Raw genomic sequence first — 22,475 nt, forward strand, 5'->3', positions numbered from 1 at the left:
ACGTCATTAGAGAAAAAAACTGAAAAATACGAGATGAGAAATACTAATAATTAATATTAAAAAAAATTAAAAATATGCCATTAGGTTTCTTAAGTTTCTCCGGCGTTTCTTACTTTTATATATAAGATTATAATGAATTTCTGACAAGTTCTTAGAAATTCGAATTGCAAGATAATAGGTTCTGAAAAGTTTGCTCCAACGGTGGTATGAGGTTTAAAATAGTAGCTCTATGATTTATTTCATTTTCAAGTTGGTTTATGATCGTACCGTGAAATTTAAAATATGGAACTTTTAAATTAAAAGCTCGTGTTGAATTCACACTATTTACTTAAAAAAATTTAATACTTTCTTCGTCATATTAAATTATGATAAATATACCAAATTCAAAATATATAAAAACAAATTAACTAGACACGTTTGAACGTACACCTACCTAGTAAGATAAAAGGGGAGAAAATGAGAGTAGTAATTTATTATTGAATAGATGCAAGCAAAAATATACCTTTTTTTTTAATATTAAATAAAGTTATATTAACATCACATGTACATTATATAATTATTTTCTATTATATGGGGCTTCTTAACATTTTCAAATGTGTATTATCTTATAAATAGTGAATTATTAATTTAGCACGTTGTCCCTAGTCAAGACTGGAAAAATTTATTATTTACAAATGTTAGTAGAATGATTTATGTGAATGTTAGTAGAATCATTCATATAAATAGAAATATTTTCTTTGTGTACATTAGATTATGGATATTTTAGTTTTAAATTTAAAAAAAATAAAATTGTTCATATCTTTGATTAGTATTATATTAAACTAGCATTGCACGGGGTAGCACAAAAGGAAGAAAAATTAAATATATAATAATTAGACTGTTTTAAATAAATAAAAAAGACACATCCGTGTGTATAAGAGAGAGAAATAGTAAAAAAAAAATGAACGGATTAGAATTTTGCTAGCGGATTTGTAAATATGATTTGCTATAAAGGTCATTAGAGGAAAAAAAACTGGAAAATAGGAGATGAAGAAATACGAGTAATTAATATTAAAAAAATTACTAATATATCATGAGAGTTTCTTAGGTTGACATAGCGTTTCTTACTTTTATATATAAGATTATAATGAATTTCCGACAAGTTCTTAGAAATTTGAATTGCAAGATAATAGGTTCTGAAAAGTTTGCTCCAGCGGTGATATGAGGTTTAAAGTAGTAGCTCTCTGATTCATTTCATTTTCAAGTTAGTTTATGGTCGTACCGTGAAATTTAAAATATGGAACTTTTAAACTAAAAGCTCGTGTTGAATTCACACTATTTGTTAAAAATATTTTAATACTTTCTTTGTCATATTAAATTATGATAAATATACCAAATTAAAAATATATAAAAAAAAAATTAACTAGACACGTGCGAACGTGCAGTTACCTAGTAAGATTACCTAGTAAGATAAAAGGGGAGAAAATGAGAGTAGTAATTTATTATTGAATAGATGCAAGCAAAAATATAAGGTTGTTTCTTAATATTAAATAAAGTTATATTAACATCACATGCACATTTCTATTATACTTATAATCTACAATAATATATGGCTTAATCCCACTTTGCACCCTTGAAATATACAATTTTGGCACTTTGCACCCTCGAAAAGTAATAATAGCACTTTGCACCCTCAAAACACAATCAATCATTCACAATGCACCCTGAATTAAATAATAAACGCAATTTCATTTTTCATTGGTGTTTTTTTTTTCGTGGTGCAAAATAAAAAAAAAATTGTTATTTTCTTGAACCTCCAACATAATTTCGAGCGGACAAAGTACGAGAAAATAAAAATTACATCGGATTATTTAAAAAAAAAACTATATTTTCTTACAAAAAAATAAAATAAGCTTTTATCACTAAATTATTCGATTGATGGATCTTTTATTGTAACTGGTTGAAAATATTACGTAAAAATATTTGGAAGAAAATATGATTTTCAGATAACTTGATAACGGAATAGCTGAATGAATTTTTTTCGTAAAGTATTTTATTTTGATTAAAAAAATATAATTTTTAAATATGATGATGAAATGTATTTTTATTTTTGCACTTTATAGTTTCAAAATGATTGATGAGTAAAAAAAAATATTTGATATTTGGCAATTGGCATCCTAAAAAATATCACTAAAAATATTAAATTACACGTTTTAGCTTTAAAAATTCATTTGGGGTGCATTATGCATAATTTATTGTGTTTCGAGGGTGCAAAGTGCTATTAATTTATTTCAAGGGTGCAAAGTGCCAAAATGGTATATTTCAAGGGTGCAAAGTGGGATTAAGCCATAATATATTAAAGATGCAAAGCCAAACAGTATTAAATGAAGGATCTAAAAATAAATTATAAAATCATTGAATTGATGCAAATAGCAACAATCCTTCCATTCAGTTTTGATAATGAAGTATTCCATAAAACCAAATATAATCCAATCCAAATAAAATAAATCTAATGAACAAAATTTCATGATCCATCAATTCAGCTATTCACCAAATGAAACTAAAAAGTTAAAAAAAAAATCCCTACAAAAAAATTTTAATTAAATCCCTGCTGGCAAAAACTAAAAAATAAAAAATCAAAAAATCGTCGACTACGTTTATGCATTGTTCAACTGTTGATGTTTACGCTGAAGATTTGCTCTCTTGAGCTCCATGAACTTGGCAGCTAGTTCGTCGTAATCCGGTAGCTTCGGGTGTATATGTTTACACATTGAGTTCGATAATTCAAACGGAAACGATTTTGATTTGTTAATGTTGTCTGCTGTAATAACACTACTCTGTTTAGGCCTTTCAACTGGCATAGTCAAACCCCTTAACGGAGGCACCTCAATCGATTCTCGTTTCCCGTTATTTTCTCGTTCGTCCGTCTGAGAATACTTACACAATTGTAGACCGTACTCAACATTTCTCTCGTTTTTATCGCTACACTGATATACGTAACCATCTGACTTTCGGCTTTCGCGCACTAAAATCTTGCTCCTGATCTTGTTTGATACGCCGTAGTACGTTGCGCTTTCAATATCTGCGATATTATGATTTTCTCGGGATAACGAACTTCTTGTTCTTGCTTTTGTAGTTGCTTTTTTCTTTGTTGATATCAATTCCTCTTGGTAAAGCCTTTGTTCCTCGATTCCGTAATCCGTTTTCTCCTTTAAGCGAATCCCGAATGATTTGAACACAAATAGTCTCTGATCTTGGAGATTCCCATCTTTGCTCAAAGGTGAAATAAACTCCTCAATGTCATCAAGATACACTATTTCCCGATCAGGCAATTCGACTGAACTTTCCGAACTAGACTCATTGCATTCTGCAGACATTATACGTTTTTGCGTATGAAGATCGGAAACTTGGATTGCAGTCGAAAGAACGAGCTCTTTTCCCAGTGCAAGAGATTCTTCTTTCGTCGGTTTTGTATACGAATCTGTATATGTGATATTTTCTTCTGCCTCTCTCCCAATGTAAAGCTCAACTTCACCTTTGGTTGCTTTCTCGAGAGACTATACATTGTAGGTGAGTTAGTTGAGATAGGTGAGATTATTAAAAAAAAAAAAAAAAAAAAAAAAGAGGAAAAAAAGAGAGATAGGATGAAAAGATTGTGTAAGACGAATGCGCGACAAATTACCTTATCTTCTTGCAACTCGGGTTTGTACTCGAGGAACAACGGTCCAGCTGGCTGAACGAAACTACGACCTATTTCATCCAGTAATTTGTATTTAGCATCATCAGACACCTTTTTAATGTAAAGCTTCTCTTTAATCTGCCAAAATCATGACAATATTAAGACTCCTCAATCAATATTCAAATATTAAAACTTTGATATTGATGCTAATATTCGAATATTAAACCTGACTATTGACAAGATTTCCGGGAAGTAATTCGATTGCGGTCGTTACGAATTTGTCACCGTAACGCTCTCCAAACAGCTTGCGAATAGATACAAGCTCGGGCAACTGCCCGAATCTTGCTGATGAGAAGATCAGAGTTGATATTGCTTCATTAATATCATTCGGGCAGTTCCTTACAAAAACATTAATTATATAAGATTCATAAATATAACTGTATTTTCATTGAGAGAGAGAGAGAGAGAGAGAGAGAGAGAGAGAGAGAGAGAGAGAGAGAGAGAGAGAGAGAGAGAGAGAGAGAGAGGAATATAATACCTGTGCTTACGAATATGACGAAAATTAAGTAGTATAAATTCAGAAAAGTGGTCGAGAAGATCATAAATTTGAACCCAACTCTCATCCATGATAACCTGCTCAGCCTGAATAAAAGTTTGAAAAACAAAAACTTATATATACATACATATATGATGTATACACGCACAGTAGAAAGAACGACGAACGCGTATTACCCTTTCGAAGGCGGTAAGATGGTGACCGTGTTTGAGAAGCTCAGCGACATCTTCTCTCAAGTGATTCACAACACAAACCCTTTTGTTCTTCAGAAGCTTCAGCCGGCATTGTACTTTTCTTACAAGTTTCTTACTGTTGAGAAAACAATTCTTACAACATAAGTTCAGACAGACATCAATCATCACTTGATTCAAGAATCAGAGAGAAAGAAAAAAGAAAGCCCATTAATTATATTGTACCATTTTGAAGCTTTTCTCCATCCAAACAGTATCTCAAACATTATAATTTCAGTTGATTTCTTGCTATTCTTGGTAAACCAAACACTTGATTATTGTAATAAAGGGGCATGTGTGATGTTTTTTTCTCTTTTTAGCTACGCTGCTGCAGAGGATTTTAAAAAATAATAATAATATAATCTTTATATATATATATATAAAAGAAATGTTTTACCTAAAAAAACAGTTTTTTCTTGAAACATAAATCCCTCTGTTTTCTCCTTTATTTTCTCCACTTCAAGACACGTTTGTTTTTATTTTTATATAATTATTTTCTTTAAAAACAAATCCCTTTCTTTTCTCCTTTTTTTTCTCCTCTTCAAGACACGTTTGTTTTTATATAATTATTTTTAATACTTTTCTCCACGATCTGAAAATTTTACAGGTTTCCTCTTTTATCGTATTATGGGAAATGTTTTAATAGCAGGTTTTTTTTTTTTTTTTTTATGTAATTAATTATATTTGTTTTTTCTTATTTTATCCTATTTTCTCCTCTTTTATATCTTACTTTTGAAATAGTTCTTATTGCACGTTTCTAATCCTTTTCTTATATAATTATTATTTCTTTGTTTTTTCTTTTTTTTTTTTTTTTTGATTTTTTTTGTCATCTTCAACTTCTTTTCTTAACTTTCCCACTTTTCTCCATCTCAACCCCCATAAATTTCTCTATACATACATATTACCAAGAACATCGAAGAACACTATAGTTGTATAGAGATTATTATTATTACTAGTAATCGATACACGTGCGATGCACGGGAAATAAGTAAAAGGATTCGGAAAAATCGCTGATTACATCTCTAAAGTAGAATCAGTGTAGTTAAACTCGTGATATATAGTGTAGTTAAACTCGTGATATATCCGTACAGTTTCAATCAAAACAACATAACGCAAACGCAATATTCATCTCTGAAAAACAGATTTGAGGCAAATAAATCTCTTCAATTTTCTTGAATAATTCAAAACCTAGTGATATACTGCTATCTCTTCAATTTTCTTGAATCATTCATCGAAATCTCTCACATGCCAAACAAACTAAATTAAAAGAGCATATACTGATGCTATATATTACCAATAAATTACTAGTATACAAACACAGTTTCAGCAATCAAATACATCTTAATTCAGAACACGATTAGCACGCACTGGAATCATCGATCATATGCTTAAATGGTATAAATATAACCCATGGTAAAGATACGGTCAACTAAATACATTTATGTATATGTATGTCTAGAAAATGAGGTGAGAATTGTCGACGGATAAATTCATAACACCGTACACTTCAAATTAGATCCTCAATACCTCGTGAAATGACTACATATTAAATTATTTTCCCGTAAGGAATTCAAATGGTAGCATGTTATGAGCATCTTTAAAACGTTAACAAAGAACGATCATATCGAATAATGATATTATCATAACTTGGAGTTTTATGTTAAACTGGAATATAAAAAATTAAAATAGTACCTTCTTTAAGATGGAAACTCCGGGGTAAAACAGAACCATGGCGAGCAAAAAACCCGACAAAAGGAAACATATGTTACAAAAAAATAAGAATGGGTATCATATCAAGTTTCAAATCAGATATTTACATATTGTCAACAGAAGCCAAGGGAAAATTAGATCTTTATTTCTTGATTATTGATTCAATTTCGTAGAAAATAATGAATGGGGAATTGTTGAGAATCCGTGAATAAGTGATTTTAAACAACTATTTTGAAGACGACAATAACCGAAAACGAATAAGAGAATAAGTGTTAATGAGAGATAAGCGAAAACAACAATAACCATTTTGAAGTTTCAAACAACTATTTTTTTTCCAAACAACATACAAAAGGTGGGAATTCAGAACTAATTTTTGGAAAAACAAGGACAAAAAATGTACAAAAATCAGATTTTTTTTCTTCAAATTCATACCGCAACCACAACATCTCATCCAATTTCTTCAAATTCAACCCGTGTCTAATGACCCAATTTGCTTGGTTCATTAGAAATAACAACCATCGATCACTAAGATGATACTATCAAAAGATTTATAAAAATAGCTTGATAGAATATTGTGAAGAAAACTTTTCAACTCTTCAATTTCTCGATAATTACATAAATAATCAAATAATTGCTTGGGCTTCTTCTATCTCTAGTAATATTTCTTGCCTATCGCTATCAAATAAAAAAAATATAAAATAAAAGCCTCCGACCATAGCTACAAATCCAAACTCCAAATGGAGTCCTATGTAAGTCGCAAATAAAAATCCACTTTACATCCCCAAATCCCAACAATTATTATAAATGTTTACGGAGAAAAGAGTTGAATCTGTAATCTCTTCATTTTCTCCATCTGTTTGTGAGAGGAAATATTTGCTAGACAATTAATACGTGAAAGAAAGTTAAAAGGAATTAATTAATACGTGAAATATCATTTGTCAATTTTCTAACTTCCTAAAAAAATCGAAACTCTCTCAACTAAAAAAAGTCGAAAACTTAGAATTTGAAGCTCGTTCGACAAATTCGAAAACGAACAACAACTTCTTCGATGACCGATCCGGATAACTTTTATGAGAAAAAAAAAAGAACGAAATGAAGGGGTAATCGTGTTGTACTGCACAAGAAGTATAAAAATAAAAAATAAAAAAAAATAAGTTACCCGTGCTGTAGTGTACAGGAAGGTACTAGTTCTCATTTTTTTTTTCCTTTTTCTTTTTTGTTTTACAGTATTTTTTAGTATTATTAATATATTAATTATAATTTGATAAGGTGATGATAGTGAATCCGATGAAGAATTTGACGGTGACAATGTTCCTTAAATTATCTAAAAATTCGATATTAAAAACAAAAATAAAAAAAAAATAAAAGAAAAAACCAAAAATTTTGAAGCTCCCGTTCTGCAGAGCTTCAAAAAAATTAGAACTCTCTTTCTGTACAGGACGAAACACAAAAAAAAAAAAAGTTTTGAAGCTCCCATTGAGAACGGAAACTTGAAGATCTGCAAGTTTGCGTGCTCTACAGAACGGGAGCTTCAAAAAATTTTGAACTCCCCTTTCTGTAAAAGACGTAATCCCAACAATTTAAAAAAAAAATTTTGAACTTCCCGTTCTTCAGGGCACGAACTTGAAGTTCTTCAAGCAACCGTTCTGCAGAGCACGATTGCTTGAAGAATCTTCAAGTTTTCGTGCCCTAGAGAACGGGAAGTTCAAAAAAAAATTATTTTTCGAAATTTACCTAGATCTAATCCTAAACATGCGTTTGTACCGGAATCGAGCATCGTTTGCTAAGTCTTCAAAGTCGAAATATTTTCCGAAATTCGAATGTCTTGAAAGAGTTTGAGAGTAGAAGAGAGAATTTCTTTAAAAAAAAATTAAATGAAAAAAATTCCGCTGCATTTAGTAAAAGTCCTGATTCAAATAGCAACACCCTTTTTTAAAGAGCGGACAGTTAAGTGTTATTGGATAATGGTAAACATTTTATAAAATCGGTTCCTTCGACCCTAAACCCGGTGAAAAACACCGGGTGGGTCTTCTGCTGCCACGTGTTCTTTTTTTTTTTCTAAAACCCCTAAAGGTAAACCCTAGCGGGGAATATATTATAAAATACAAAAAAGAGACACGTGACAGCAGAAGTCCCACCCGATGTTTTTCACCGGGTGTAGGGTCGAACAAATCTTATAAAATCAGATCGTGTATTTGTAAGTAGTGGACAATTAACTAAACTATTAAATTACGTGTATAAAAGGGGAAAAAAACTGTCAAAATAGAATGACTGAAATGCCCCTAAAATTAGGGTTAGGGTTATAGGTCAAAAATCTTTCTTTTATATATAAGATTATTTGTTTGTCCTCTCTTTCATCACATCAATAATCTTCAACGTAAGAAATTATATATTTTTGTCTTTGTTAACAATTCAATTATGTTTTTTGTTTTCGCTTTCTTAACATTCTTTATTACTGTACAAATTTTGTAAGAATATTAACGACTTCACAATTTATTTTTGGCTATTAGGTAATTTCTCCAATCAAGCAATTATAATCAACAATGCCAAATTCCTTTGCTCCTGCATCAATTATTATGGCGTTCGTTCTATTTCTTTCATTAATCTTGGTATTTTTTTGATTTCATAAACATATTTTTACCATGTTCTTCCGTTTTTTTACTCTTTACATGTTATTTTTCAGGCTCAAAGTTCTGCCGTTCGAATTGGAGTCCGTAACATACCAATTTATGGACAACATATTTTCATTGGCATTGTAATTTTTTATCGGACAACGATCTCCTAACTTTCTTCTTCTGTAAATACATGTTTCATAACTTTCGTATTCATAACTTTCGTAGGCAATGTCACTTTATTTCACAATCAGTCAACCCAGAAGACCACCAAGTTGTTTTACCAGACTATTGTGAATCAATTGCATCAGGGTATCTAGAAAACTTCCGAGGCTCAATTCGTTGCAAGCTGCAAATTATGTATGAGGTGCAATGACCGTGCAAGGTCTTATGTAATAGTGTGTTGCACTCATTGTAAATACACCACCATGCACCCAGACTGTATACGAGATATGCCATATGATGTTACGCTTAATTTTTATCAACCGGGTTGGATCTGTAGGTTTTGTGCCATTAGATTTGCTGCTTTTTATCGACTTTTAGCTGATTAAACAACATGTTTTGATAGTTTCAAGTGCATTTGCGAATAACGTAGAATTTCGCAATTTTCTTCTTATTTTTTATTATCATGTTGCACGGTTGATCACATATTCCATTTTCGTTTTGTTCCTTTGTAAATGTTTTCAATTAATTATTATTTAATGCTCAATGGCTTTATTGTTACCATACGAAGACTTTTCCATGCATGTGTTCAATATTATTGCATTACATAGACTCAATTATAGTCCTGACATTCTGATATATAATAAAGTACAAATGCCAGCATTAAATTATTGTTAAACTACTCCTAATATTGAGTTGTTGAGTTATTAGTATTATTATTATTATTTAAAAAAGTTAACATATAGGTCAAATGTTAGCTAATATATAATGTGCAAGAGGTATAAGTGATTTTTGATATTATATAAGTCTGTGTAATCATATATAATCTCATGAATGCAGCTCTAATTAGACCAGTAATATGGATCTACAAAGTGCTAATGTTTTGATGTGTTTTAGAAAATCATATGATTGGTGAAATTTAATCGTGTAACAAACAATCGGCTAAAGATAATATACGTATTTTATTTTTTAATTTACTTACATATTATTATATATATATAAAGATATTAGCGCTATTTCCGCAGGAAAATATGCAACCTTCATTTTAATCATGACCATGTCTTCATTTCCCGCATAAACCATTTGCTAATTTTCAGTATTTATATCATTCATTTGCTGATTAATTAATTAAACCCTTAAACACAATTAGTGTTGATTTACTTATATATATATATATATATATATATATATATATATATATATATATACACACACACTAGGGGTGGGTGCACCGCGCAATGCGCAGTGCCGGTGCCCAATCGATCTAATCGTACGTCAATAAAATCGTAAATTTGCAATGAATACCACATTTTGGTAGCAAGGCAGCTAAAATCTATTCCAATATTTCCTTTTTCCAGGCTCAAACCTATATTATTCTAATCTTCCAAAGGCGGAGGAGAAGTAATTATTTGAGAATGGCAAAGATTAGTACAAAATTTCATAGGTTCATCCTCCGATTGAACCCACATTCCAATTCTGACTCCATTCACTATACCAAACTGTTGAATAAGTTTTGGAAGAGCCAATATGCATATAAATTGTACGGCATCACAAATAATGGTGCAACTTAATTAACTAATAGTGTAACGCATATAGAAAAACAAAACAAACATTCCATTTCATCTTCATAAAATCCACGTGGAAAAAAACTGAAGCAAACACAAATATGATAGAAATTAACATCCGATTGATGATATGCACACAATTCAGCATGAATAAAATTCACAATCATTAATCCATAACTGAAATCAAAATCATCTTTCTCAACAATTACATATTTAGGAGTAGAGAATTAAACAGAATCCATGCAATCTTTACTTTCGCCGAACAACAAACTCTCTTGCATTCAACTTGCTGGATGAAACCTAATGAAGAAAATAGGTCCTAGTAGAAATATATATGTCTATATTATTTTAGGCACAAAGAATTTATGATAGCAAACACCTAACAGCTTTTATAACCTTATAGATGAAACTTGAAAGGCGTTCATTCCATTAAATTAGCTCTATGTTCAATGAGTCGTAAACAAAATGAATTCATGTCAGCCATATAATTTCTGATCAATACAATTAAATGATCAATAAGATTTAAATGATCCATGAAAAGGTTGAAAGAAATTCTTACTTTTGACGGAGGAGTTAACCCATTGGTGATTGTCGTTATCCATGTTTGCGCACATTTAAACCCTCGTGCTTTGAGCTTTATACGGAGAAGGCCACTGCTTCGGTGGCGAAGAGTTTGAACAAATACTTGTTTTGTTAAATTCTGGTCATTGAACTTGAAAATATATATATATATATATGTGTATTAGGCAGTAATTTGTAATTTAATAGTCAAACTGTTTAATCATTGATATTACCCCTTCAGACATTAAATCAAACATCTTATAGGCATCCATCACCAAGTTAGCAGCTCTACAACTACCCAAAATCAAACAAGTGCAAAATAAAAACATTGAATTTGACAAAAGAAATCAAAAGCGAGCTATAATAAGGATAAATAACAATGGATATATAAGTACGCAATTAAGCGAATCAATTATTCAGAAAGAATGATAGCTTACAGGGAAATCGAGAGACGTGAGAACAACGGCGTCTGGGATAGGAAACCCCTCTAACGGAGGTGCACAACAGCTTTTTTCTGTCGGCGGTAGAGAGAGAGAGAGAGAGAGAGAGAGAGAGAGAGGGAGGGAGGGTATGAGAAGCAGCTGAAACGAAAAGGAGAAAGTAAAAAAGATTCAACGGGATAAATACTATGAAACCACGTCGTTTTACAGGAGTTGTGACAAAATAAAGGAAAAGAAAATAGGAGAGGTAATGATGAGAAGTTCCGCTCTTTATTTTTATATATATATATATATATATATATATATATATATATATATATGAGAAACTAAATAATATTTTAATATCGTTCGCACTCTCCGTCTCTTTCACTACCAGGGTGGTTATTTTCTATAAAACAGGATATCGTATATATCTTTATAAATAAATAGATCTATACACTTATTATTGGTGTTATTATATTTTCTCCCTTCTTCTAACAATTGTCTCATTCCTTCGTATTTTCTCTGAGTTGCTAATAGTTTGTACATTTGTTTGCCTTAATCGATTTCCTTGGTGGAGAATAGCCCGAAATATCTGTTGATTCCCTCTTGCCGGTCAGTATTTTCTTAGCTGCTAACAATTTTAGTTTTTTTGCAGTTTCTTGAGGCTGTGTAGATGAATCTGTTTTTTTTTTTTTTTTTTTTTTTTTTTTTTTTGTGTGTGTGTGTGTGTGTAGGAGTTTTATTGTTTGTAATAGCTATTTTGTTAAAACATTGTCATTCTCATGATTGCCTTATTGTTTATCTACACATATATATCACTTTATTGTATCAACATTTTTTACTAGAGATATAACATTTTCCAACTACAACTTTGAAATAAATCTTTCTCTTTTTAATTTTAATCGAAGTATTTCATAATTCAAGGTCCCCCATTCTTTTTTATATGTCGATCTTTTAATTATTTTTTTCACATCATCTAATTTTTGTTCCCCTTCCACATTTTTCAGCTTTGTCTAGATGGAAATACACTTTTTGTATATGTTGTCGGCTTTCCACAACTACTTCTCCGTTATGCTTATCTGTCTCATTGCATTATTTTTATTTATCTTCATCAATGTTCGATTTTTTCGTTATGTTTCAAGTAAAAAAGAAATGCGTAACGTATCAAGCAACAATGAAGATGGTATTGTATGGATCAACTGCCTTACTTATCGAGAAGATAATGAGCAAAAAATCTATTGCACTCAATGCAAAGAAATTGATTATCGATCAAGATTTTAAATTGACACCGAGTATGATCAATTCGATGATGTGTTTTCTCATGGTTGGGTCTGTATGCTCTGCGCAATCGAACTAGCTAATTTTTATCCACTTAAATATGATATGTAAATTTTATTTCTTCTTAGGTTGTATTGTTCTTCTAAGTTCTTATAATATTTGTATTTACTTTAATATTATCATATCAACTTAATTCGATAAATTAGCTTCTGATTACACGACATGCAGTTAATTCATTACAAAATATTATCATACAACTTAATTATCTTAAAGATAAGAAACACATTCAACTTGGCAACCTCCTGTATTCTAAAATTTATAAAATATTATAAGGTTGCAGATAAATTTTTAAATTTCAAGTTCTCAACAAAATTACATGACGGAAAAAATTAAAAAGTAACAAACAAACACCTCATAAGATGTAGATATTTTAACCTAATTGAAAATTCTTTTTAATTATGAAAACAATATTATTATAATTAATTCAGTTGATTAGAATACAACTTTTGAAATTTCTATAATTAACGTAACATCTAAAGACTTAAATTACCAATCTTAATTCTTAATACGTTTAAAAAAACTGAAAAAGGGAATAAAGAAAAACAAATAAAATAAAATGAAATAACCGATCTAAAGGCTTAAATTACAAATCTTAATTCTTAATACGTTTAAAAAAAACTAAAAAAGGGAATAAAAAAACAAAAAAAAAATGAAATAACCAACCGAACGTGTTCAAATAAAATCAGGAAAAAGATGGAAAATAAAACTTCCCAAACGTGTGCTAAATAGATGGAGAAAAAGAAGAGGATAAAGAAAGAAAAAAAAAATAGTGATTCAATTATTTTGACCACCCTTCACATGATGAAAAACCGTCCACTTCGACCTTTATTTTAGACACTACTTTCTATCTACAACCGTCCATTTCCAACATACGCACTATCTACCACTCTATAAATACAAGTTCAACACTTCCAAATCATTGGCCCGATAATTCTTAATTCGTAAACATTGTTATTCTTCTCATTATGCTCCAAAGTTTACATGCATAGCTGATATTAGAGTTGGGGAAATTGAGTGGAAATTCATTGCCCGTATCATGATTATGCGGCTTGTTTCCCGTTCCAATGGTTCAAAGGAACCATATACCATAGAGATGGTGTTAATGGATGACAAGGTGATTCTTAAATTTTACATATATTTTTCATTATTTTACGAAGAATAAATGTATACCTGTATAATAACGTCTTCTAATTATGACAGGGAGGGAAGATACAAGCTTCGGTCACACAAAAACACTTCAACAAGTTTAAAAAAAAATTGAAAGAAGGAAAAACTTACATGTTGTGTAATGTTTTGGTTGCTCAAAATGATTCCACTAACCGTGCTACGCTACATATGAATAAAATTACCTTTGTAGGCGCTACCACGGTCACCGAGTTTGCTGCCAACATGATCCCTACCCTGAGCCCTTTATGAGTTTCAGCAAGATCATAAATGGTGCAGATGAAAGTTTGCTCATATGTAATCAAAAACAGTACTCTTGCATTAGTTAAATAAATATTTTTTTTAACATTTCATCATATTTTGTACCGTGTTCTTTGATATATAAATATGTTTTTTTTTTTTGGTTTTTAAGATATCGTTGGTCATGTTATTGAAAAAACCAATGAAGGACGTATCGATAAATGGAAGGAAAGACAACCTAATGTAGGTGGTTCTTCAGGATTTAGAGTATGTATTTTCTTTTTTGGTTTAATATTTTTGTAATTTTGTATCCATGTATATTAACAACATCATATTGGACAAAAATATTTTGTACATTTTTAGAGGCAACCCTCTTAAATGTGCACTGTGGAACAATTATGTTGATGATTTCGAAAGTTTTCTAGCCAAACATGATGCACAGTCTCCCGTTATTGTTATTTTACAACCGTGTCAAATAAAGAGCTTTAAAGGTAAATTATTATTTTTAAAATTGCAATCGGGCAGTTCGTTAAACGATATCTGTATAATGAGTACCTCTTCTGAAGCCATACCGCGAATCTCTTGTCTTCTGGTAAACGGAATGACTTCCTTCTTCAAATTGGAATCAGTCCACAGGGGTCGAGTGGCACAAGCTACTAGACGTATAAATATACTTTATTAGTGCATTCCAAAATAGAGGAAATAGAAGTTACCTGGGGCCAAGCTTAGACTCTTCTGTGGTGAGGGTGACCTTGTTCAAAAAATGGTTTGGTGTGCCCTTTCCTATGGTGTCTGTTCTGTGCTAGCTAGGGGTAAGTCTTTGTGCTTTTGTTTGAGTAAGGCCAGTAGGATCCGGATTCAATTACTACAATATATATCCACTTTCCACATATTATTTTCATTATTATTCTTTATTACTTATTAGTCAAAGATGTTATTTTTATGTCCTAAATGATTTTATATGTCCCGAATTTTGAAAGGAGATATGACATTCACCCAGTCGATAAGCATATCAAGTAAAGATTCTAAGTCTACGTTTGCTATCATTCACTATCATCAATTACATGTGTTATTATTTTCGAACAACAAATTAATTGTATATCGATACTGCAGGAATGTGATGTATTGTTGGTTGCAAAGGTCATCAAAATAGATTCCGATAAGAATTGGTGGTACGTATCATGCGGAAAATGTTGCAAAAAGGTTCAACCAGCTGGAGTGAAGTACTCCTGCGACAAATGTGATAAATATATCGTTGTTGTTCCAAGGTATTTTTCACATACGTTTGACTCAACACAAAAAAATTAATTAATAATTTATAATTTTACAAATACACACACACACACACATAATAACACACACACACACACACACACACACACACACATATATATATATATATATATATATATATATATATATATATATATATATATATATATATATATATATATATATATATTTATATATATATATATATATATTTATTTATTTATTTTGTACAGATTTCGCATTGAGGTTACGGTTATAGACAATACTTGGTCGGTTAATTTGGTCATTTTTGATCGAATCATTATCCAATTTATTGGGAAATGCGCGTCAGATGTAATTGGAGATTCAAAAGCGATAATAAATTTTGACAAATCTGTTTGCTCAAATTATTCAAAATTATTTCATATATATCATTAACACAATGTATCACGTGTAGTTTTTATGTAGGAAGATTGTGCTAATAAATTCCCTATTGAGTTTGACACAATACTTAACAATGAATTTCTTTTTAAAAGTTCAAATTCTTGCAATGAACATACAAAATAATTGGCCCCTCTATACTACTATTAAGTCGATGCACGATGAAGAAGAACTTATTCGCCAATTTAAGGCTATGTACTGCATCAAGGTGAATACCAAAAAATTACATATTCTGTACGTTTTTTTTTTTTTGGCAATTAGCACATCTATATTTATTTATTTATATTGCAGGAATTCGACGAAGATCACGAATCCATTGAATATTATGTTCAACATTAAGATGACAGTTCTAATGTACTACATATATATTATCTAATTAATTAAACACATGTTCAAATATATTTGATGAATCTATAAATTATAAATACTATTAACATATAATTTTCGTGTAAATATTTTGTAGGAATTGAGTATAAGTATTGATGACAATACTCATATCATTTATTTGGTGGAGAAACGAGTTGACGAGGGTGCTATATCTAATTTATCTGACGATGATACAACGCAGATGTCCTCTACTACAGCATTGAAGAAGATCAAGATTGAGAAGCTTTTGAAGTGATTGTCGTAGAATTTGATTTTTTTTTAATCTTTGCATATTTTAATGTTATGTTTTGTTTGAACACTTTCGCTATCAGTTTTAGACATTTAGTACTTAGTTTAGTTATGTTTTCGAATTTTATAATTTTTAGTCGCTACTTTAGTTGTAGTGTTTGAAACTACGTTCCAGGTACTTTTATCATGTCAAGTAGTTTTAATTCCATGTTTTTATCATTAGTTTGTTCGGTTTACTCATGTATTTACTATATATGTCAAATTTAATTTCCATTAGGATTTATATTCTTCACCAACGTACCAAAATATTAAGAAACTCAGGATTTATTCGATTTAACACCGGTCGTCCATCTAACAAATATTAAAAGTTTGTCTGTTAATTTTGAATTTAACTCTATTCACAAAATTAAATGTCATGAAAAGGTAATGAAACCTCATGACATGTTGAAAAATAACATAATTTCAAATCTTATTTAACTGTTGAAACTATTATTATTAATTATTAATTTATTTTAGAATTGATTTTTTTAAAATTACTATAACTAACTTTACATTTAAATGTCGAGGTTACCATTATTATTTAAATTAATCCAATTAATTTAGTATTATTTTAGTTTTTTTACGAAATTACATTTAATTTTTTTTGTTTTTAATTTGCAATTTATTTATAGAGATTTCTTATTTAAATTAATCCAATATGTGGACGACTCCCATATATTATTTTAAGACCCTATGATTTCTGATCACACGTATTTGTATTTACTTTTCCAAAAATACAATTCCATTATTTACTGTTATTAATGTTGCGCACCATATTACAGTCTTAACATCCGACCATTGTACTCACGGGATTGATCGCAATGGTTGAACTTCCATATATGTTTCTTCTTGACCATTTTGTCTTTTTTTTTTTTTTTTTTTTTCATTCAAGTTTTACTGCCCACTGACATGTTTTCATATATATTTATCTTAACATTATTTTACAGCTTGAAAATTTCTTAATATCTACGCTTTCGTGTTTCGATGAAGAGAACTCCATGCTCCTTGGTGTCCTTTGCGTTATTGCATTTCGTCATTCCATTGTATCTCTACATGAACCGATTATTCCTTTGTCTCTCTGAAAATCTAAATGGTACTCCATGTTTTTTAGAAATCTCCTTTGGTGAAGATGAGACAACCGTACACAACAACAAGTCATCTATTTCCCAACACACGCTAATTGAAAACACTGACTTAGGATACTTAGTTAATTTCGAGTATGGATTTGACAGTGAAACGAATGATAACCCACCTCTACTATGTATGGAATGCCATAAAGTAGGTCGGTCTCCAGCATAAATTGATTATGTGCATTCTATGCCATAAAACAATTGTGCACTCATACTGCTTACCCGATTACAACCTCTGTGATGTTGACTATGAGTTTACTTATGTATTGATATGTAACAAATTTTCAGTATAGTTATCAATTCTGTTTTAAACTATTTTTCTATTTGAATGCAATTGATTATAGTTTATGCAGTATTGATAAACATTTTTTGCATTCTATATTTATGGATCTTATATGATATTTGGTCCTTATGTTAATATATGTATATGATAGTTTGGTTAAATATTAAATAAATCATTGATCCTATAAAATAAAATTTTCTAATTAAAATATTTGGTTAAATATTAATTTTTTCTTAAGAAAAAAGGGAGAAAGGAAAATGAGTACAAAATAAATAATAAACAATTAATATAGTTAATTCTTTTTCATTAACAGACGATATATCAACGAAATTGAATCAATGTAATTCCCAACATAATAGGCAATTTTTGTGTTTGCAATTATGCACAATTTATATTTGCACATAAAATTATATGCATTTTATATGTGTTAAATAAAAAATACATTAAAAAGAGACTAAGAAAAAATGAAGAAAATGTGAACTAAGAATATGCACATGCCCATGATTTCTCACGTCAAAATAAACCTCCACCCCACTACATTACAAAATTTTATCGTGCTTTCAAAAATATAGTTACATTAGTTACATGCCCCCGAAAAAAAACAAAAAAATTTAAAAAAAATAAAAAAAATTTCTTTAAGCTGAACACTCCCATGATCATCATGGCAACAACAGTTACCATTACACCGACGGTTGTTCCACAATTAATGAACGTGGGAATAACTTTTTCCTTCTACCCATACGTTCTTATGTGTTAATTAAGATTAATCTCAAAATTCTGCACCATTTTTTCATTTCCTCATACTAACAAAATTTCTGATGTCACCCTATTTCTCAACATGTTGTCTTCTTTTATGTGCTAATTAACTTCACTTGTTTGTCATCCTTTTTTCAGCCTTCATCTTTACTAACTGATGAAGATGGCTATCCACTCTACCGAAGAAGAGATAATGGAAATGTGGTCAAAAAAGGCAAAAATGTTGTGAATAATAGATTTGTTGTGCCTTACAATCCACATCTCTTAAAAATGTACAATGCCCATATTAATGTTGAGTGGTGCAACCAATCCAGGTCAATTAAGTATCTTTTCAAGTATGTCAACAAAGGTAATGATCGCATTACTGCTAGTTTTTATGAAACCGGATCAGACAAGATTGGGTCAGAAGATTTTGATGAAATCAAGTCGTACTTTGATTGTAGATACTTATCACCGTGTGAAGCAGTGTGGAGACTATTTTCCTTTGATATTCATTTCAGGGAACCATATGTTGAACGTTTGCCTATTCACCTGCCTGATGAACAGATTGTAATTTTTTGGTGATGATAACCCTATTGAATCAGTTATGGAAAGGCCACATGTACACCAATCCAAGTTTCTCGCATGGATGCACGCAAACAGTATATATAGTGAGGAGAGTTCATTATTTACCTCCAGGGAGTGGCGAGGTATATTATTTAAGAATCTTGCTCAATACGGCTAAAGGGCCTTCTTCTTATATTGAGTTAAGAACCGTCGATAATGTAGTTTACCCTATATTTAGAGATACTTGCTTTGCAATTGGTATGTTAGATGATGACAGAGAGTACATAGACAGTATTGAAGAAGCAAGCAGTAGGGGATCTGGCACGTACCTGCGACATATGTTCTCAATATTATTGTTGTCGAGTCAGATGCACGACCAGGAATTGTCTGGGAAAAAACGTTGCGTTACTTAAGCGATGATATTTACGTAGGCAAAAAAGGTTACATCGGCGTGAAGGTAATATTTCATTTATTGTTAATATATTATATGTTTATATAGTATTTTTTTCATTTTTCTTGAAATGTATTCCAATTTATATATAACACATTTGCAACTTGATGAAGATGACTTGCAAAATTTTGCTCTTGCGGAAATAGAAACTATTTTACGAAGTAGTAATAGAAGTCTCTCAGATTTTCCCACAATGCCTTTCCCAACTATGTCTCTTATCACCCAAGTTCAAAACAGACTTATCTATGGTGAACTGAATTACGACAGAAGTGAATTAGCTACCGGACATGCTAGATTGTTCTCAAGTCTTAATGACGAACAAAAGATGATATATGATAATATTATGCTTTGTATAAATGAGAAACGGGGAGGTTTATTTTTCCTTTACGGTTACGGGGGTACTGGTAAGACATTTATTTGGAGAACACTTTTGGCAGCATTAAGATCAAAGGGTGAAATAGTGTTGTCAGTTGCTTCAAGTGGGATAGCAACTTTGTTGATTCCAGGTGGAAGAACAGCACACTCTAGGTTTGCAATTTCTTTCAACATTGATGATGAATCAACTTGCAACATTAAGTGTGACACTCCTTTGGTTGATCTTATAATCAAGGCGAAGTTGATCATTTGGGATGAAGCGCCAATGACTCACACGTATTGCTTTGAGACCGTGGATAAGAGTTTCACGGATATATTAAAGCACTCTATTCATGATAGTAAGAACAAGCCATTTGGTGGGAAAATAGTTGTTTTCGAGGGTGATTTTAGACAAATCCTACCTTTTATTCCAAAAGGAACAAGACAAGAAATTGTATCTGCAAGCATAAATTCTTCATATTTGTGGTATGACAGTCAAGTATTAAAATTGACGAAAAATATGCAGCTTTGTTCGAACAATTTTGATTGCGCTGATGTGAAGAAATTTTCAGATTCGGCGTTGAGTATAGGTGATGGTGTTGGTGGTGAAGCTAATGATGGGGTGACAGAAATTGAGATTCCTGAAGAACTACTCATACTATCATCAGGTGATCATATAGCTTCTATTGCGGAATCTACGTATCCAAACCTCATGGCCAATGTCAAAGATTCTAATTATTTACGAGAGAGAGCTATTTTGGTGCCTACAAATGAAATTGTTGACATGATAAACATCTATATGCTATCTTTGATTCCGGGTGATGAAAGGACGTATCTTAGTTTTGATAGTCCATGTTACTGCCAATGGGAGTTCCTTCATACATAATGACGTATATACACCAGAATTTATGAATACCATTACATCTTCAGGTTTTCCAAACCATGAGTTTATGTAGTTGAGGAATATTGGCCAGACAAGTGATGAGTGTTCATTTTGCACGATTTTTGCTTATCAAATCTTCGAGTTTTGGTCTTCGTTCGTCCGAGTTTCGGCTTTATTTGTATATATTATTGCGTTTCTTGTTTTATTTCCTTTTTTTAGGTTTTGTTAGCTTTTGTTGCCAAGTCGAAGCCATTTGAAAGCGAAACCGATTTTTCAAGCCGAGAAAGTGGTCCTTAAGACCCAGATCGCGATCCAGGAAAGTCGGATCGCGATCTGGATGCAAATTCCAGTAGCAAGCAAGTTCAGACCCAGATCGCGATCCCGGAAAGTCGGATCGCGATCTGGTGACAAATTCCAGTACCATCGTGATTTTGGGGCAGATCGCAATCCGCACTTCCTGGATCGCGATCTGGGATGGAGGTTCACGTTTTTTCGAGAAGCCAGATCGCGATCTGACTTTATTGGATCGCGATCTGGCACGATTTTCGAGGGCAGATATTTTAAAAAGCAAAGCTTCTTAGGAAGCTTTGCAATTTACTATAAATAGAAGCAAGCCCTCACTCTTCGTTTTTCTTCGACTTTTTACGGTTTTCGACAGTTCTTCGCGGGAATCATCAACGGGGGTTCCGACTTGGGTTTTTCTTACGCAATTTCTTTACGTTTTGTTCTTCATTTCCTTTGTACATTCTTTTGACACTATGTTTGTTATGAACTAAGAACATTTTCTTCTAGGGTAATGAAGCCTTGTATATATTGATTTCGATCGTCATTTCTGTTATCTATTTGTCGTGTTTTGATTTCGTTTATGTTTTCCTGTATTAAATGCTTCTGATTGTGTTGATCAGCTCTCAGATTGATATTAAATAGGAATGAACTCGAGAGAGGATTTCTTGTTTAAAGTTAGGAAAACATAGCTCGGGGTGTGGAAACGGAGACGTGATGCACTTCGGGTAGCCCTTAAGGACTTGACCTAAATGCTCTCTTAATAGCAGGTTCTGAACAGAGACGTCGGACCTGTGGGTAGACTCTAACTACACTGGAGACGAGGGTTAGAGTACATTAGCGTCTGGGTTAACGAATAGGAATGTGACATTAGATAACGGATTTGTAGATCGTTGTTGATTATACATAGGTGGATTTGGCCCTAGAAGTCCCCTTTAAATCGAAGTCCCCCCGCGTTGAGTTGTCGTTACTTTATTTACGTACATTCTATATTTGCATGTTTACGATCTTGCATGCTTTCAAATTAGGGTTTCTCACAATTCCAAATATTTACGATCGGCTAGATAATATAACGATAATATAATTACACTACTCAGCATGTGAATCTACAAGGTCCCTGTGGATCGATATCCGGAACCACTGTTCTGCAAAATGCGATACTGTATACTTGCGGTAATTTATACATGAGGAAAACGCGTATCAAGTGTTTGGCGCCGTTGCCGGGG

General features: G+C 31.4%; 1 protein-coding gene and 1 long non-coding RNA gene across 2 annotated transcripts; one reads left to right on the top strand and one right to left on the bottom strand.

The window, feature by feature from the left end:
- Positions 1-2,431: 2,431 nt before the first annotated feature.
- On the bottom strand, positions 2,432-4,868 carry LOC105976309 (uncharacterized). Its single transcript, XM_088821919.1, has 6 exons — positions 4,631-4,868; positions 4,391-4,523; positions 4,197-4,300; positions 3,885-4,056; positions 3,662-3,796; positions 2,432-3,536 (listed from the first exon to the last, which is right to left on the bottom strand). The coding sequence occupies exons 1-6, from the start codon at positions 4,669-4,671 to the stop codon at positions 2,637-2,639; spliced, it is 1,485 nt and encodes a 494-aa protein (XP_088678045.1). The 5' UTR covers positions 4,672-4,868; the 3' UTR covers positions 2,432-2,636.
- An 8,867-nt stretch (positions 4,869-13,735) lies between these two features.
- Positions 13,736-14,634, top strand: LOC148768556 (uncharacterized). The gene is made up of 2 exons (XR_016032863.1): positions 13,736-13,928; positions 14,015-14,634. It is a non-coding gene; the product is annotated as an uncharacterized LOC148768556 (long non-coding RNA).
- The last annotated feature ends 7,841 nt before the right edge of the window (positions 14,635-22,475 follow it).

This window comes from Erythranthe guttata, chromosome 8 (assembly GCF_056151865.1).
Source record: "Erythranthe guttata isolate IM_541 chromosome 8, IM_541, whole genome shotgun sequence".
Classification (NCBI taxonomy): domain Eukaryota; kingdom Viridiplantae; phylum Streptophyta; class Magnoliopsida; order Lamiales; family Phrymaceae; genus Erythranthe; species Erythranthe guttata.

What these genes read in the sequence shown, in the direction of transcription:
- LOC105976309 (XM_088821919.1), bottom strand. Translation starts at nt 4,671, where the DNA reads ATGTTTGAGATACTGTTTGGATGGAGAAAAGCTTCAAAATG. An exon ending in GAAATCTTGTCAATAGTCAG is followed by an intron (nt 3,797 to 3,884) that starts GTTTAATATTCG and finishes TGATTTTGGCAG; the next exon opens with ATTAAAGAGAAGCTTTACAT. An exon ending in CCGAGTTGCAAGAAGATAAG is followed by an intron (nt 3,537 to 3,661) that starts GTAATTTGTCGC and finishes TACAATGTATAG; the next exon opens with TCTCTCGAGAAAGCAACCAA.